We start from the raw sequence: 17340 nt of genomic DNA, 5'->3' as shown, positions 1-17340 counted from the left end.
TTCTTAGACCATTTATCAGAGTGGTCCATGGAGTGGGCCTTCAGGTTTAGACTTGAAACTGCATAGGTTCATAAGAAGCATGCTAGTGAAAATAAGCTAGAGAAACTAAGGGTGGCAGTAGTTCTTAAGCCTTGGTGCTAGACTTTTCAAGTTTCTTTGCCTAGTATTGGTTTCAGCTGCCCTAGGGATTCCCATTGTGAATATACACTGATAACCTGAATTTACCCAATCATTTGTTGAATATTTACCTGTAGCCTCTCCTGCCTCTTTACCCACTTCTCTGTTTAAAAACTTTCAATGGCTCTTTACTGCCTTCAGGATAAAGTCTAAACTATTTAGTATGATATTCCAGTCTCTTCATGGTCAGTCTTCTTTTTCTGTCTCTCCCCATCTCCCATTCCATCTTCACATACACTCTATGGAAAGAGAAATATGTTGTAAAATTTACATGTTGTAAATCCTAACCTGTATGCCTGTGGTTATAATCTCATTTGAGAATGGGTCATCTTTCTCATGTTAATGAGGCAGGATTAGTATAGGGTGTGTCTTGAGTCAATCTCTTTTGAGATATAAAAGAGATTAAACAAGCAAGCCAGAGAGAAACAGAGATAGGGGAAGAGAGATGCCAAACCACAGGAAGGTCGCCCAGGAGCAGAAGGTCTGAAGAGACAAGGACCTTCATCCAGAGCTGACAGAGAGAAAAAGCCTTCCCCTAGAGCCGGCACCCTGAATTTGGACTTCTAGCCTCCTAAAGTGTGAGAAAATAAATTTCTGTTTGTTAAAACCATCCACTTGCGGTATTTCTGTTATAGCAGCACTAGAAAACTAAGACAGAATTTGGTACTGGAAATGTGAGGTGCTGCTCTAACAGATACCTAAAATGTGGAAGCAGTTTTGGAATTGGGTAATGGGTAGAGGCTAGAAGATTTTTAAGCTGCTTAATAGTAAAAGCCTAGATTGCTTTGAAGAGACTGTTAGTAGTATGCATGTCAACGGCAATTCTAGTGAAGGCTCAGATGGTAGTGATGAGAGCTACAGAGAAAGTCTTTATCAAGTTAGAGAATACATATGGCATCAGCAACAGAATGTTGCTAGAAATGTGGATATTAAATGTGCTTCTGGCAAGGCTTTAAAAGAAAATGATGAGCATATGATTGTACAATGGAGGAAGGACAATGCTTTTTATGCAGTGGCAAAGAATTTATCTGAATTATGTTCAAATGTTTGGTGGAAGGTAGAACTTGTAAGTGATGAACTTGGATATCTGCCTGATGAGCTTTCTAAGCAAGATCTAAAAGGGGCCACGTGGTTTCTCCTTGCCACTTGTAGTAAAATGCAAGAGGAAAGAGACAGACTTAAAAAATGAACTATGCAAAACGAAAAACAAAACTTAAAGATTTGGAAAATTCTGTTGTACAAACTAAGGACACATGTCCTAGAATTTTCACCAAGGACATGGCTGCACAATCTTTCATTAAAGAGATTAAACCTGTGACTGATGGATATAACCAACTACCACAGCAGAAAACCCATCAGCTTAGACTGAAAGGGAGAGGGAAAGAACAAAAGGAAAGAATGTCTGCCTCTTGGAATTCTACAGGCAGGAAACAGACCAAAGGAGCTATATCTGTTGTTCTCCAGGAAAAGAAAAAGACCATCCCTGGAGCAGCTGAGAGATTAGCAGAACTGTTGGAAGGAGCACAGGAAGAACAGCCTTCTTGGTTTCAAAGGGTGGGACCATGGTCTCCTGGATCTCAAGGGTGGGGCCACAGGCTTAATCTCTTTGAGCATAGCAACCATCATGAGGATAGCACAGGACTGGAGTGTTTCTTTCTGCTGTACGTAGGGTCACTATGAGTTGGAACCAACCTGATGGCACCTAACAACAAAAGGGTAAATATTTTATGATCCCACTTATATGAAATATCTAGAATAGGCAAATTCATAGAGATGAAAGTTTATTAGTTGTTAACAGGGGATGGGGAAGGAAGGAATGGGGAGTTATTGCTTAAGGAGTACTAAGTTTCTCTTTTGGGTATTGAAAAACTTTTGGAAATAGATAGTGGTGATGGTTGCACAACACAGTGAATATAATTAACGTCACCGAATTGTACACTTAAAAATGCTTACCATGGCAATTTTTTTGTTATATGTATTTTACCACAATAAAATTAAATAAACAACAAACCCAAAACACCTTTTCCACGTGGGCTTTCCTGATCACTTTAGTTGAAAGTTCTTACTTTATATAGTTATTTAATGCTTAGTTAGAACCACTTATGAAGTCTTAATCACGTTCTGCCTTGTGTTTTAGTTATTTGTGTATCTGTCTTATCTCCTGAAGAACTGTGTATTATTCTTTTTTGGTCCTTTTCAGGGAGCTGAGCCAAAACCTTATATGTGGTTAGCATGCAGTAAACATTGATAGATATTCATTGAACTAATTTGAAGAGCATTACCAATAATTAAATAATTAAACTTCATCCCTAAATAGAGATCATAAGGTTAATTTTCTTAGTGGTGCCAAGCTGTAATATTTTTACAAACTTTTCCACCTAAGAAATATTAACAAAGCACTTACGGTACTAATGTAAGATACAAAAAAGATGAAAGATATTGTCTAACAGTTATAGTCTGTTCAGTGTCAGGTTTTTAAAGATCTGCTTTGCCTGAAGTCAACAGATGTACATTATTAAAACAAGTATATCTTTGATACCAGGTGAGATACAATTTCTAGGGCTTGAAGGGTTAAGATTGAGATGAAACAGGAACTCATCACTTTGACTTCAGCACTGTGCTGTTTTTTTTTTTTTTTTTTTTTAATCAAAAGACCTCTTTCTGACATTAAGTAAATAGATACCTCCTTTTGGATTTTGTCTCCAGAATGAAAGTAGTATCATTTACACAGGAAGGGCCTGTTTGTAGAACATTTATCCTGTTTTTGCTGCTTGACTTCTCTCTGTTTAACAACCAGACATATAGCACATGGATGGTTACCATCTTTTTTTTTTTTTTTTTAATAATCAAAGGGTAGTTACACTCATTCAACTGCTTTCTTAGAGATAAAATACCTTTTCATGTAAAAGCAATTTTAGGAATATCCTTAGAAGATGTTTTCTATTTTTAAAACTATAAGGAAAAAATTGTAAAATACAAGAATACTCTTTGTTTTCTGAAAGAAACAAGTAAAAGACAGTTGGAAATAGAGTTTAAGTGATTTTCATATCTGCTAAAACTTTCACAAGGCATTTGTAATTTCTTGTAGATCTTTATGAGAGATCTTGATGTAAAGTCTTGTGTAGAAAAATTTCAATATAGGAATGGTTTCCTTGCTTTTTCAATCAGATGAATGATGAAGCCATATCTGGAATCCATGGAAAATAGTGCTAAATCCTCAGCATGTCCTTTGTTTATTTTTACAAAGGAAATATGAAGTAAAATGATGCTCTCAAATCATTATTCTTTCAGAATAACTGGTATTTTGGAATTAAAATTTTTGTTTTTCTGGGTTAAGTTTGGTTACTTTTAGGATTAAATAAAAATAATTTGAAAATTATGCCTAATATAAAGAGGAATTGAAGACAATTTTATTTCCTTTATTCAAGTATAAGTGTGCCTTAGTCAGGGTTAACATTAAAAAATGGATATTGGTTGATAAATGGATTACAAATTTTATTGGCTCAGAAATTTTGATGACTTAGTAAATGAGGCTAGAAAATGTACATCTCTAAACAAATATTTTTAATGCTTAAAATAAAATAATTTGAGCAGATTGGCAGCAAGAGCCCGTATAAAGCCTTGTCTTTTTATTGGTATACCTTTATTTATTTTGGAGCCCTGGTGGCACAGTGGTTAAGAGCTACAGCTGCTAACCAAAAGGTCAGCAGTTCGAATCCACCAACTGCTCCTTGGAAACCCTATGGGGCAGTTCTACTCTGTCCTGTAGGGTCGCTATGAGTTGGAATCGACTCAATGGCAACAGGTGTTTTTTTTTTCAATTTTTGAAATTTCAGTACTACACACTAACAGTGTGACCTTGGACAGGTTACTTTCTGAGTCTCAGTTTCTTCAATCAACTATAATATTGAGTGAGTTTTCTTTCCTTGCAGGATTGTTGAAAGGCTTATTTGAGATAATATAGGTTAATGCTTCTGACAAGGGCTTAGCACAGAAACTGTGCACAATACATGTTAGCTTTCTTTCCTTTTCACTTCTTTGCTGCATTTATACATAATTTTTTAGATTTAGCTCATATTTCAAATAAAATTTCTCTTGAATTTTTCTTTCATTATACTGATTAAAGTTGAATCAAGAATGTAAACTCCATGATGACATAGACTTTGTTTTGTTTTGTTTACTGATATATCCCTAGCACTTAGCACAGAATCTGTACTAGGTGCTTAATAAGTATTTTTTGTTGAATGAATTGGTGAATGAATATTATGCATCTGAAGTAAATTTGCTTGGATAAATTATTTAAAAAACACCTTTGCAGTCTATCTTTGGCAGTTATATTCAGTTGCAATTAATTCATTCAACAAACACTTATTAACACCTATTATGTGCCAGGTACTATTCTAGGCATTGGGTATACAGTGATAAAAAAAAAGACAGACAAGGGCCCTGTCCTCACAGAACTTAGATTTTAGCTGGGCGAGGGGTTGGGGGTGCAAGGAAAAGCAGGACAATAAATCAATAAACAAATAATTGCAGGTAATGATAAATGCAGTAGTGTTGTGAAGGTATCTGGGGGAGTGAGAGCCAAGATCTGGTGTGGGTAGGCCTCTCTAAGGAGGTGACATCCAAGCTAATGAGCAGGGAGTACTTTTAGGTATAGTAGTGAATCTAAGTGTAAGCTCATCAACAGTCAACTTCATTGCCCAGTGTCTCAAAAGTCCCCTTGTATGCTGGTTAATTCTTTAGTAAACTAAGTGTGACGATGCTCTTTAACTAGTATTGTAACGTTGACTAATCATCCCGGGATTTTGAAATCAAGAGACTAGAAACCAACAAGTTTGAAATATTTGAGGTCCATAGCTTTTCCTTCTCTCCTGCAAGTGAATCAGTGTTTGCCTTTTAAATTTTTCTTCTCTGGGGTATACTTATGGTAGTTTTACTTTCCACTCTTAAAAACGCTGAGCTTTCGCTTGTACAAGGAAAGGTCATGGAAGCTCCATAGACACATCCCAACTCCCTGAGGGACTGAATTGCTGGGGGAGGGCTGTGGGGAGCATGGTCTCAGGGAACATCTAGCTCAATTGGCATAACACAGTTTATAAAGAAAATGTTCTACATTCTATCTTGGTGAGTAGCGTCTAGGGTCTTAAATGCCTGTGAGCGGCCATATAAGATACTCCACTGGTCACACCCCTTCGGGAGCAAGGGAGAATGAAGAAAACAAGTTACAAGGAAAAGATTTGTCCAAAGGACTAATGGACCACAACTACTACGGCCTCCACCAGACTGAGTCCAGTACAACTAGATGGTGCCCGGCTACCACCACTGACTGCTCTGACTGGGATCACAACAGAGGGTCCCGGACAGAGCTGGAGAAAAATGTAGAACAAGATTCTAACTCACAGAAAAAAGACCAGACTTACCGGCCTGACAGAGACTGGAGAAACCCCAACAGTATGGCCCCCGGACACCCTTTTAGCTCAGTAATGAAGTCACTCCCGAGATTCACCATTCAGCCAAAGACTAGGCAGCCCCATAAAACAAAATGAGACTAATGGGGCACAACAGCCCAGGGACAAGGACTAGAAGGCAGGAGGGGACAGGAAAGCTGGTAATAGGGAACTCAAGGTTGAGAAGGGACAGTGTTGACATGTTGTGAGGTTGTTAACCATTGTCATAAAACAGTATGTGTACTGTTTAATGAGAAACTGTTCTGTAAACCTTCATCTAAAGTACAATAAAAAATAAAAATAATAAAATGCTGAGCTTTCAAAATCATATTTGTCAGAATGAAGAAGAGTCTTGAAGTTAAAACTGTATATTCTAAAAGAGGCTATAGTTTGATATTATGAACATGAAAACCTAAAGAATTTTTTGCTATTGTTTTAACTGTATACTTGCCTTTGTTGTTGTCAAGTCTGATAACAAATGATCAGAATTCTGCATCTTCTGTTTCTAACAGAGAAGTCTATGCATTCTAAGAAATATAAAGAAAGAGAACAAAGTTGGGGAACTATTTAATCTCATCATTTCTTGGCGTGCAGAGAATTTTGCAGAGAATAATTCCTGTAAATCTTGCACCTTCAGATTGATACCCTCAAAGGACAGTATACAAATGAGATTTTTTTTTTTTTAGGAAGGATAAAACTGGATTTTCTATATACAGCTCATAGCATCGAATTTAAAATATGATACATTTCACTAAGGTGGCTTTAGTGGGTGTTATTTTAAGGCAGTCTCTCTACATGCATATCTTTAGTGACTCAAGGCATTAATAATTTATTCAGGATGTATAGGTAAGATTTTTTGTACATTAATAGGAATTCTCATGTTTAGTGGACTTGGGGTACTATTTGATGGTGATTAAATAAATACCTAAATATATTAATTTTGGCACACTTGATCTGATTTAGGGTTTGGCCTACAGTAATGTGTTTTGCTTATAAGAGCCTCATTTTTACGTCTTGTTTTTAATAGCAACATCATGACAACAGAGAAGAGTTTAGTGACTGAGGCTGAAAATTCACAGCACCAACAACAGAAGGAAGAAGGTGAGGGAGCCGTAAACTCAGGCCAACAAGAAACTCAGCTGGAGGAGGCTTCTCAAACAGCACCTGAGGGAGATAATCAGTGTGAGCAGAAGCTTAAAACATCTAATGGAGACACTCCTACACATGAAGACTTGACCAAGAACAAGGACCGGACATCAGAAAGCAGGGGCCTCTCACGGCTGTTCTCCTCATTTCTCAAAAGGCCCAAATCTCAGGTTTCTGAGGAAGAAGGCAAAGACATAGAGTTAGCTAAAGAGAAAAGTGAAGGAGGTCAGAAAGAGATAGAATTTGGAACCAGTCTTGATGAAGAGATCATTTTAAAGGCCCCAATTGCAGCTCCTGAACCTGAACTCAAAACAGACCCATCCTTGGATCTTCATTCATTAAGCAGTGCAGAAACACAGGTAAGGGGGTGTGAATGTGTGAGAGGTGGGTATGATGAAGGTAGGTTATATACTTTATTTTTCATTTGAGAATATTTGATTTATTTCTTATTAGCCAGTTGACTTAGGCATTTAGAAATTATGAAGTAACATGAAGCTTTGGCATTTCTGCCGTAAAGAAATTAATGTAGACAATGGAATCTTGATTTTTAAAAAGATGCTTATACTCTATAAATTAAAGGAAATGAAAAAAAAGTGTTTCATGATTTTATTCAGCCTGTATGTCATTTTGCTGTAATAATGGAGTAAGTCCAAGCTTTTAATGAGCAGGGGGAAAGAAGTGAGGTGGTTTAGAGTTCATTTTGGTAGAATTATTAGAAATGGGATAGTTTATCAGCAAACATGATCTTTTTATGGAGATCTTCTTGAAAGCTGTGTGATGGGTTTGTGCCTTCCAGAGCTGTGTGATAGATTTAAACCATGCCTGACTTATTTTTATTTTCTTCTCCAGCTACATCATATTACCACAGAGTGTAAGATACAGATAAGGAAGTTTAGCCTTTTCTATCACTTTTATAATATACAATAGTTTGGGGCCTTAATTTTGTCATAGTGTAGTTAAACTAAACATGCGTTGTGAATTTGTTCATTTGCCCTAAAAACATGGGAAAGTATTAATACTGTAACACAAACTATTTTGTAGGAATTCCATTTGTTTTCAGCCTTAATATCTACAAGTTAAGAGTTATTTTCAAAGTCTTTCCTTTTCTGATAATGTGAACATTATCTTCATTGTTAAAAATATGAATTTTGTATGTTTCTATTAGAGGTATAATATTTGGGCTATATAGTGTTATTAGAATTTTCTAGAAATATAACATATAATTTTAGAAATATTACTTGTATATTAAAAGGGTGCACTTGCTATTAGCGAAATTGTTCAAAACAAGATTTACTATAGTGTAATAGTTTAGAATACAGGCTATGGAATCATACTTTCTGAGTTCAAATCATGGTGAAGTGACACTTTTTTCTTTATCGTTTTCTCCTCTGTATTATATCTACCTCATTTGGCTATTGTGAAGATTAAAAGAGCTAAATGTGTAAAGCTCTTAAGACATTGACTGGCATATAGTAAGTGCTCAATCAGTGTTAACTATTATTATTTACTCAGTCAATAAACATGAACCGTTTTACAGTAAAGGCAAAGAAACTCTCCATATATTAATATCATTAATTTAATTTAATTTTAGGAATACCAAAAGAGTTAAATTACATTATCTCTCAGGAAGCCTGGTACTTTCTAATGGTATTTACCTGTCCCACCCCCTTCTGTCCCACCTCCCCCTACCTTATGTAGTGAAAAATCCATGTCTTGTTTCAGTTAGCATTTAAATAAAAAATCAAAATAATATCTAAAGATAATAGCATTTGTACTAACAGTGAAGCAGATGATCTGGACAAACTTAATTTTAGACTTAACTAAAATCTCATTCACTGAGACTTTCTTAATTCAAAATTAAGATAAATTGTATGGAGGTGTTTGTCTACATATGAAGAATAATAAACAAAATAGTATTTGTTAATAAAATTTCAAGAGGGTGTTGTTTAAAGGAACAAACTATTTTAGATCTTTTGGAAACTAGTATTTATTTACGATCAAACAATTTATATGGTTATTATAAATCAATACAAGTCCTGTCAGAATTTTGTGTATTAAAATTTGTCTAACTGTATTTCTATATGTATAGTAAATTTTCATTTAAGTAGTCCTTTCCTATCCAGGGAGCCCTAAGAGCTCGGCTACTAACCAAAAGATCGGCAGTTCAAATCCACCAGCCACTTTTTGGAAACTTTATGGGGCAGTTCTACTCTGTCCTATAGGGTTGCTATGAGTCGGAATTGACTCGATGGCAATGGGGTTTTTTTTGTTTTGTTTTTGATTTTGCTATCCAGATCTCTAGTTTACAGAATTTTTTTTCCTAAATTTTGTTTATGTGTTGTTGTTATTGAGAATATACGCAGCAAAACACACACTAATTTAACCATTTCTACATGTACAATTCAGTGACATTGATTACATTCTTTAAGTTGTGCAACCATTCTCACCCTCGTTTTCTGAGTTGTACCTCCCTCATTAACATAAACTCAGTGCCCCCTAAGGTTCCTATCTAATCTTTTGAGTTGCTATTTCAATTTAATCCCATATAGATAGTTTTTTAAAAAGTATATTGCTCAAGCCAGACATTTTTTACTAGTTAAGCTCAACTATTGTTCGGTTTTAACATGACTTCAGGGGATATTTTTGGTTTAAGGTTTAAAGATGATGTCATGGCAATAGTTTCAGGGGATCATCCACCCTTCATGGCTCCAGAAAGTCTGGAGTCCATGAGAATTGGAAATTCTGGTCTGCATTTTCCCCCTTTTGATCAGGATTCTTCTATGGAATCTTTGATAAAAATATTCAGTAATGGTAGCTGGGTACCATCCAGTTCTTCTGATCTCATGGCAAAGGAGGCAGTTGTTCATGGAGGTCATTAGTCACAGATTCCTTATCCTCCTCCTATTCCTGACTCTCCTTCTTCCTCTCTTGCTTCAGATGAACAGAGACCAATCGTTGTGACTTGGATGGCCGCTTGCAAGCTTTTAAGACCCCAAGCACTATGCAACAAACTAAGTTTAGCACTAAACACGTTATTAAGCCAATTAACTGGGATGTCCCATGAAACCATGACCCTAAACCTCCAAACCAAGGAACCAAATCCCATGAGGTGTTTGGTTGTACATAAGCAGCCTCAGCAGTTACTCTTTTTTTTTTTTTTTTGGCGTAAATATCACACTTTTACCAACTCAACTTTTTACAGGTGTACAGCTTATTGATAGCAATCAAAATAATCAGCTGTGCTTAGTCAATGCAGATTTTTCCATCACCATTAACTCTTCTTTTCCCCCTCGTTCCCACCCCTGGTAACCACTAATAAACTTTAGTCTCTGTACATTTGCCTTTTCTTGTCTTTTTATATAAGTGAGGTCATATAATATTTGACCTTTTGTGATTGGCTTATTTCAGTCAGCATAATGTCCTCCTGTTCCATCCATACTATAGCATGTATCAAGACTTCATTTCTCCTACTGTATGAGTAGTGTCTTAGTTATCTAGTGCTGCTGTAACAGAAATATCATAGTGGATGGCTTTATCAAAGAGAAGTTTTTCTCTCACAGTTTAGGAGGCTAGAAGTCCAAATTCAGGGTGCCAGCTCTAGGGGAAGGCTTTCTGTCTCTGTTGGTTCTGGGGGAACGTCCTTGTCATCAATCTTCCCCTGGTCTAGGAGCTTCTCAGCAAAGGAACCCTGAGTCCAAAGGGGTTATGTTCCCAGCCCTGCTTTCTTGGTGGTGTGAGGTCCCTCTGTTTCTCTGCTTGCTAATCTGTTTTATATCTCAAAAGAGAATGATTTAAAACACAACCTAATCTTGTAGATTGAGTCCTGTGTCATTAACATAACTACCTCTAATCCTACCTCATTAACATCATAGAGGTAGAATTTACAACACATAGGAGAATCATATCAGATGACAAAATGGTAGACAATCACACAGTACTGGAAATCATGGCCTAGCCAAGGTGACAGATATTTTGGGGGGACACAGTTCAATCCATGACAAGTAGTATTCCATTTTATGTATGTACCACATTTTGTTTATCCATTCATCTGTTGATGGACATTACAGAGTTTTTATAAAAAATGAATCTGCATTATAGGTTTGTACCAATTTTCACCCAGGGTACCTTAGATTATTTTTTAGAAGTCATATGTCGGTTTTTAATGTTTATTTATTAATTCAACCAATATTTACTGAATACCTACTATGTGTGCCAAGCCCTAGGCTTGATATGCATTGGTAATAAAAACTATAATATGGCGAAGTGGTTTAAGATCATGGGTTTTGGAGCCAGATCGGTATGTAACTTATTGACTATGTGATCCTAGACAAGTTTCTTTAACTTCTGTATCCTTAGTTTCACATCTGTCAAATGGGGATAATTATAGTACCCTCCTCACAGGGTGTTATGAAGATTAAATGAGTTCATATAAGTAATGCTCTTAGACCAGTAACTGGCCCATTGTAAATGCTATATAAGTGTTTGCTTATTATTATTAAACAAACATCATCCCTACCCTTGTGGAAATTATAGTCTAATGGAGGAGACAAAAAGTTTGTAAATACAAAATAATTATTTATTGTAGTAAGTGTTATGAAGGCCACAAACAGTGTACTGACATGAAGAATAGTAGAGTGGGGATATGGTAGACAGGATAGCCAGTGAAGGCTTCTCTGAAGAGCTTACATTTAAGAGGGTCATGCAGGATGAGAAGGAACCTTTTAGACCACTTCTAGTATCTAATGCAGGAGCCAAATAATTAAATCCTTTTTCTTAAATATACCATTTTTTTTTTCTTTTGAAAGAAAAGAATTAGTTTGTTAAGAATCTTTCAACAGTTTCATTATGTTGGAAGGCACACCCAAACCCAAACCAAACCCACTGCCAGTGAGTTGATTATTCTAACTCATAGGGACCCTATAGGACAGAGTAGAACTGCGCCTTAGGGTTTCCAAGGAGCGGCTGTTGGATTTGAACTGCGGACCTTTTGGTTAGCAGCCGAGCTCTTAACCCCTGTGACACCAGGGCTCCAGGAAGTCAGTATACACCAAAGTGTTGTCTCAGTTCCCCGTATTACTTAGTGATGACTTATTGGTTACCCTAGGAGACCCAGATTTCAATCTATTTCTTCTTTGAATCTTCTTTAGCATGGTTGATAGCTGATAGGAAGGAGTTAACTGAGAGTTACGGTTTTTAGCCTATTACATATGTTGCTTTATGCTCTAAAACTGATCCCCAGACACCACTCTCAGCCATTTATAAAATTTAGAATATGTAGCAAATCATATCTCATTTTGCAATTCATAAATCTACCTCACTAAAATTGACTAGCATGGGGTAGAGATTTCAAAGTTTTGATAGATTTTAATAACATCATATAATGGCATAGTCAGGAAGAATATATAATGCTGAGAGCAATAGATTGGTGTCCTCTGGTTTTCCCGAAACCATTATTTATTGCTTTGAAATAATTTTATCTGAGGAGTTTTAAGAATAGCGGTCTGTAGATTTTTTTGGTGGGGAGGGGTAGGGTGGGTTGGGGTGTCATATGATCCTTTATGGGAAAATAATTATTTAATCCTAATATCACTTTCTTATATTTGTTTTAACAGTTTTTGTGTTGGTGTTTTTATTGGTAGCTATATTATAGGTAAAAAGTATATACAGCATGTTATATGAAATGTCTTTATTATTGACTTGGTGATGTTATGGATACGTAGCCCGCGCAGGAAGAACGCAGAGAAGATCCAGATTTTGAAACTAAGGAAGGAGGAGGACTTGAAGAGTGCTGCAACACAGAAGTAAAAGAAGGAAGTCCTGAATCAAAAGCGGAAAGGGAATTAAAAGCTTCCCAGAAATCAATCAGAAGACAAAGAAACATGCACTGCAAGGTTTACTTGTTAGATGACACAGTTTATGAATGTTCTGTGGAGGTGAGTGTATTTTAACTTCCAGTAGTCAGAACTCTTACAGATTGTTCCATGCAGGATTAGGTAAGTGGTGCCATAGCCTGAGATAAGACCCAGTCTAAAGTCTGTAGCTATGGACTATAATGTTAATAGTGATTTTCTGTAAGTGGATATGGGAGCGTTATGAGTTAGTCTTATTTTCTTCTCCTATTTTTTCTCTATCTGCCAAGATATTGTGACATGATCATGTGTTACTTTTATAATAAAAATAATTTTGTTAAAAAAAAGAAGAATAGATTTATTATTTGTAGGGTAACTTTCCATTTCTAGATTTCCCAGGATAGGCTCAATTTCCGATAATTAGTCCAGCTATCTCCATAATTATATTTGTCCCAAAAAATTACTACATATAATATGTCCGGTCTCCCAAAGATAGACCTTAATAAGCCTTAGTTTACTTAATATTTTTCTTTAGCACCATGAGATAGCGTATAAAAATTTTAAATCAACGGGTGACATTTCTTAAAATTCTCTATTATTTTCTAAAAGAATAAGTAATTAGATCAAAATTGAATAAATATCAGAGTTTTTCAGTTACCATACAAAAAACTGTCCTTCAGGACAGTTCAAAATCCTTAAACATCTATTAACCTTTTTTTTTTTTTAACTAGAACATTAGTTATCACTTATGCTTAAGATATCAACAGTCTGTTGTGATTGCTACTAATAATTGCTTTTATTGATGAAACATGATTCACTTGAATCTTGGGTATTCAACAAAGTCTTTCTGAATTGAATTATTTATGTATAAATGCAGATATATCCAAATACAAATAAATAGTCTAAAAATCACATCATATTTATTCATAGATATTTATGTCATGTTTTAAAAAAGAAATCAAGAAAAATGTACTACTGAGCTTTGAAAACAGCTGCTACACCTGATAGCTAGAGAAGACCTAGGGTCTGCTTTTCTGCTTCTCAATACTAGCTAAATTGGAAATGGGAAAAACTTTTCCACTCATTCTTTCCATTCAGGCCAAGATCCAGATATAAAACCCAAAACCAAACCCACTGCCATTGAGTCGATTCCTACTCACAGAGACCTTATATGACAGAGTAGAACTGCCCCATAGGGTTTCCAAGGCTATACGACAGAATACAACTGCCCCATGGGGTTTCCAAGGCTGTAATCTTTACAAAGCCGACTGCCACATCTTTCTTCCATGGAGTGGCTGATGGATTCGAACCTCCAACCTTTCAGTTAGCAGCTGAGCACTTAACCACTGCACAAAAATCCCTTGGAGGGAGATGTGTTTCAGAATTCAGAATATTTTGGATTTTAGAAAGGCAATAAGGACATATTCTGTATATTTCATAATACACCCAGTAATGTCTGTAACAGCACCCATGTGATCAAACACATTATTTCTGACATAAAGTATATGAAGATTCATTCTTAGGGGGATAAATGAAGATCATAAATAGCCTCACAACAATTCAGGTTAGAGTTTGCCTTCAAGTAAACTTTAGTGAAAACCTATGAAATTTTTTTTTTTTTATTATTTTTTAGGACTTCTGGTTTTTTATAAGGAATTAGAGACCTATACATGGATAGTTCCCAAATCATCTTCTATTCTTTATTGAAGAAAATAATATAATATGGAAGGGTTAAGTCTGAAAATGAATTAACATCTATGTGAATTACTGTTGTTGTTAGGTTCCATTGAGTCTATTTCAACTCATAGCAATCCCATGTGACAGAGTTGAACTGCTTCATAGGGTTTTCTAGGCTGTAATCTTTATGGGAGCAGATTGCCAGGTCTTTTCTTCTGCTGAGAAGCTGGGTGAGTTTGAACCACCAACCTTTGAGTTAGTAACTGAGCACTTAACTGTTGTACCACCAGGGTCCTTCACGTGAATTACTAATAGTTATTAAAAATAATTCAGCTCATTGAGGGAAAGACATGTCAGGTATGTATGCCAAAAAATGATTTCTAATTTTTTGAAGTATTTTCGTATGTATTTCTCAGAAGATACTAGAGTGTTTGATTTTTTTTTGGCAATTCCAGTAGGTAGGTATAGCAGGTGAAGATATTCTCATCATATTACAGATGAGAAAGCTAACTTTCAGAAAAGTTCATTAAGTCAACTCAAGTTGCTTAGCTAATAATTGGAGGAGCCAGAACTTTTTGTACATCTTTTTTTTCAGTTTCTCATACAAAAATTTGTACACACATTGCTATGTGACCCTAGCTGCTCTCCCTATAATGTGACAGCACACTCCTCCTCTCCACCCCGGATTTCCCGTGTCCATTCAACCAGTTCCTGTCCCCTTTTGCGTTCTCATCTCGCCTCCGGACAGGAGCTGCCCATTTAGTCTCATGTATCTACCTGAGCTAAGAAGCACTCTCTTCAGGAGTATCATTGTATGTCCCATAGTCCAGTCTAATCTATGTCTGAAGAGTTGGTTTTGGGAATGGTTTCAGTTCTGGCCTAACAGAGAATCTGGAGGCAATGTCTTCTGGGTCCCCTCCAGTCTCAGTCAGACCATTAAGTCTGGTCTTTTTACTAGAATTTGAGTTCTGTACCCCACTGTTCTCCTCCTCCGTCAGGGACTCTCTGTTGAGTTCCCTGTTAGGGTGGTCGTTGGTGGTAACCAGGCACCATCTGGTTCTTCTGTTCTCAAACTGATAGAGTCTCTAGTGTATGTGGCCCTTTCTGTCTCTTGGGCTAGTATTTTCCTTGTGTCTTTGGTCTTCTTCATTCTCCTTTTCTCCAGGTGGATTAGGACCAATCATGTATCTTAGATGGCCGCTCGCTAGCTTTTAAGACCCCAGATGCCACTCGCCAAAGTGGGATGCAGAACGTTTTCTTAATAAACTTTGTTATGCCAATTGACCTAGATGTCCCTTGAAACCATGGTCCTCAGACTCCTGCCCCTGCTACTCTGTCCCTCAAAGTGTTTGGCTATATTCAGGAAACTTCTTAGCTTTTGGTTTAGTCCAGTTGTGCTGACATCCCCCATATTGTATGTTGTCCTGCCCTTCACCTGAGATAATTCTTATCTACTGTCTAGTTAGTTAATACCACTCTCCCTCCCCCCCACCCTCATAACCATCAAAGAATGTTTTCTTCTGTGTTTAAACCTTTTGTTGAGTTCTTATAATAGTGATCTCATACTGTATTTGTCCTTTTGTGACTGACTAGTTTCACTCAGCGTAATGCCTTCCAGATTCATCCATGTTATGAGAAGTTTCGCAGATTCATTGTTGTTCTTTATCATTGGGTAGTATTCCTTTCTGTGAACATACCATAATTTATTCATTTGTCCGTTGATTGGCACCTAGGTTGTTTCCATCTTTTTGTTACTGTGAACACTGCTGCAGTGAACATGGATATGCATGTATCTATTCAAGTGATGGCTCTTATTTCTCTTGGATATATTCCAAGGAGTGGGATTGCTGAATCATGTGGTACTTCTATTTCTAGCTTTTTAAGGAAGTGCCGAATCGATTTCCAAAGTGGTTGTACCATTTTACATTCCCACCAGCCATGTATAAGTGTTCCAGTCTCTCCACAACCTCTCCAACATTTGTTATTTTGTGTTTTTTGGATTAATGCTAGCCTTGTTAGGGTGAGATGGTATCTCATTGTAGTTTTGATTTGCATTTCTCTAATGGCTAATGATTGTGAACATTTCCTCATGTATCTGGTAGCCACCTGAATGTCTTCTTTGGTGAAGTGACTGTCATATCCTTTGCCCATTTTTTAATTGGGTTATTTGTCTTTTTGTTGTTGAGGTTTTACAGTATCTTGTAGATTTTGGAGATGAGACGCTGATCGGATTTGTTGTGGCCAAAAATTTTGTCCTAGTCTGTAGGTTGTCTTTTTACTCTTTTGGTGAAGTCTTTTGATGAGCATAAGTATTTGATTTTTAGAAGCTCCCAGTTATCTAGTTTCTCTTCTGGTGTTTGTGCATTGTTAGTAATGTTTTGTATTCTGTTTTTGCCATGTATTAGGGCTCCTAGCATTGTCCCTATTTTTTCTTCCATAATCTTTATCGTTTTAGATTTTATATTTAGGTCTTTGATACATTTTGAGTTAGTTTTTGTGCATGATGTGAGGTATGGGTCTTGTTTCATTTTTTTGCATATGGTATCCGTTTATGCCAGCACCATTTATTAAGAAACTGTCTTTTCCCCAGTTAACAGACTCTGGGCCTTTGTCAAATATCAGCTGCTCATAAGTGGATGAATTTACGTCTGGATTCTCAATTCTGTTCCATTGGTCTATGTATCTGTTGTTGTACCAGTACCAGACTGTTTTGACTACTTGGCAGTATAATAGGTTCTAAAATTAGGTAGTGTGAGGCCTCCTACTCTGTTCTTCTTCTTGAGTAATGCTTTACTTATCTGGGGCCTCTTCCCTTTCATGTGAAGTTGGTGATTTGTTTTTCCATCTCATTAAAAAATGCCATTGGATGGCCAACAGACACATGAGGAAATGCTCGCGATCACTAGCCATTAGAGAAATGCAAATGAAAACCACAATGAGATACCATCTCACCCCGGCATTACTGGCATGAATCAAAAACACTGGAAATAACAAATGTTGGAGGGGCTGCGGGGAGATGGGAACTCTTATGCACTACTGGT

General features: G+C 36.5%; 1 protein-coding gene across 13 annotated transcripts in view; it reads left to right on the top strand.

Annotated features, from left to right (window-relative positions):
• EPB41 (erythrocyte membrane protein band 4.1) overlaps positions 1-17340 on the top strand; it is a 214141-nt gene that overhangs the window by 84765 nt on the left and 112036 nt on the right. For 12 of the 13 annotated variants that reach the window (XM_023732039.1, XM_023732038.1, XM_004377019.2 and 9 more), the window contains exons 2-3: positions 6655-7132; positions 12494-12706. In XM_023732039.1, the coding sequence (XP_023587807.1) occupies positions 6662-7132; positions 12494-12706 (684 nt within the window). In that variant the 5' untranslated portion in view covers positions 6655-6661. The remainder of the gene's footprint in view (positions 1-6654; positions 7133-12493; positions 12707-17340) is intronic. The other variant, XM_023732041.1, reaches the window with a different exon arrangement.

The sequence above is a fragment of the Trichechus manatus genome, unplaced genomic scaffold, assembly GCF_000243295.1.
Source record: "Trichechus manatus latirostris isolate Lorelei unplaced genomic scaffold, TriManLat1.0 scaffold00048, whole genome shotgun sequence".
Classification (NCBI taxonomy): Eukaryota; Metazoa; Chordata; class Mammalia; order Sirenia; family Trichechidae; genus Trichechus; species Trichechus manatus.
Note: the sequence above shows the minus strand (reverse complement) of the source record. Positions and strands in the feature narration are given on the sequence as shown.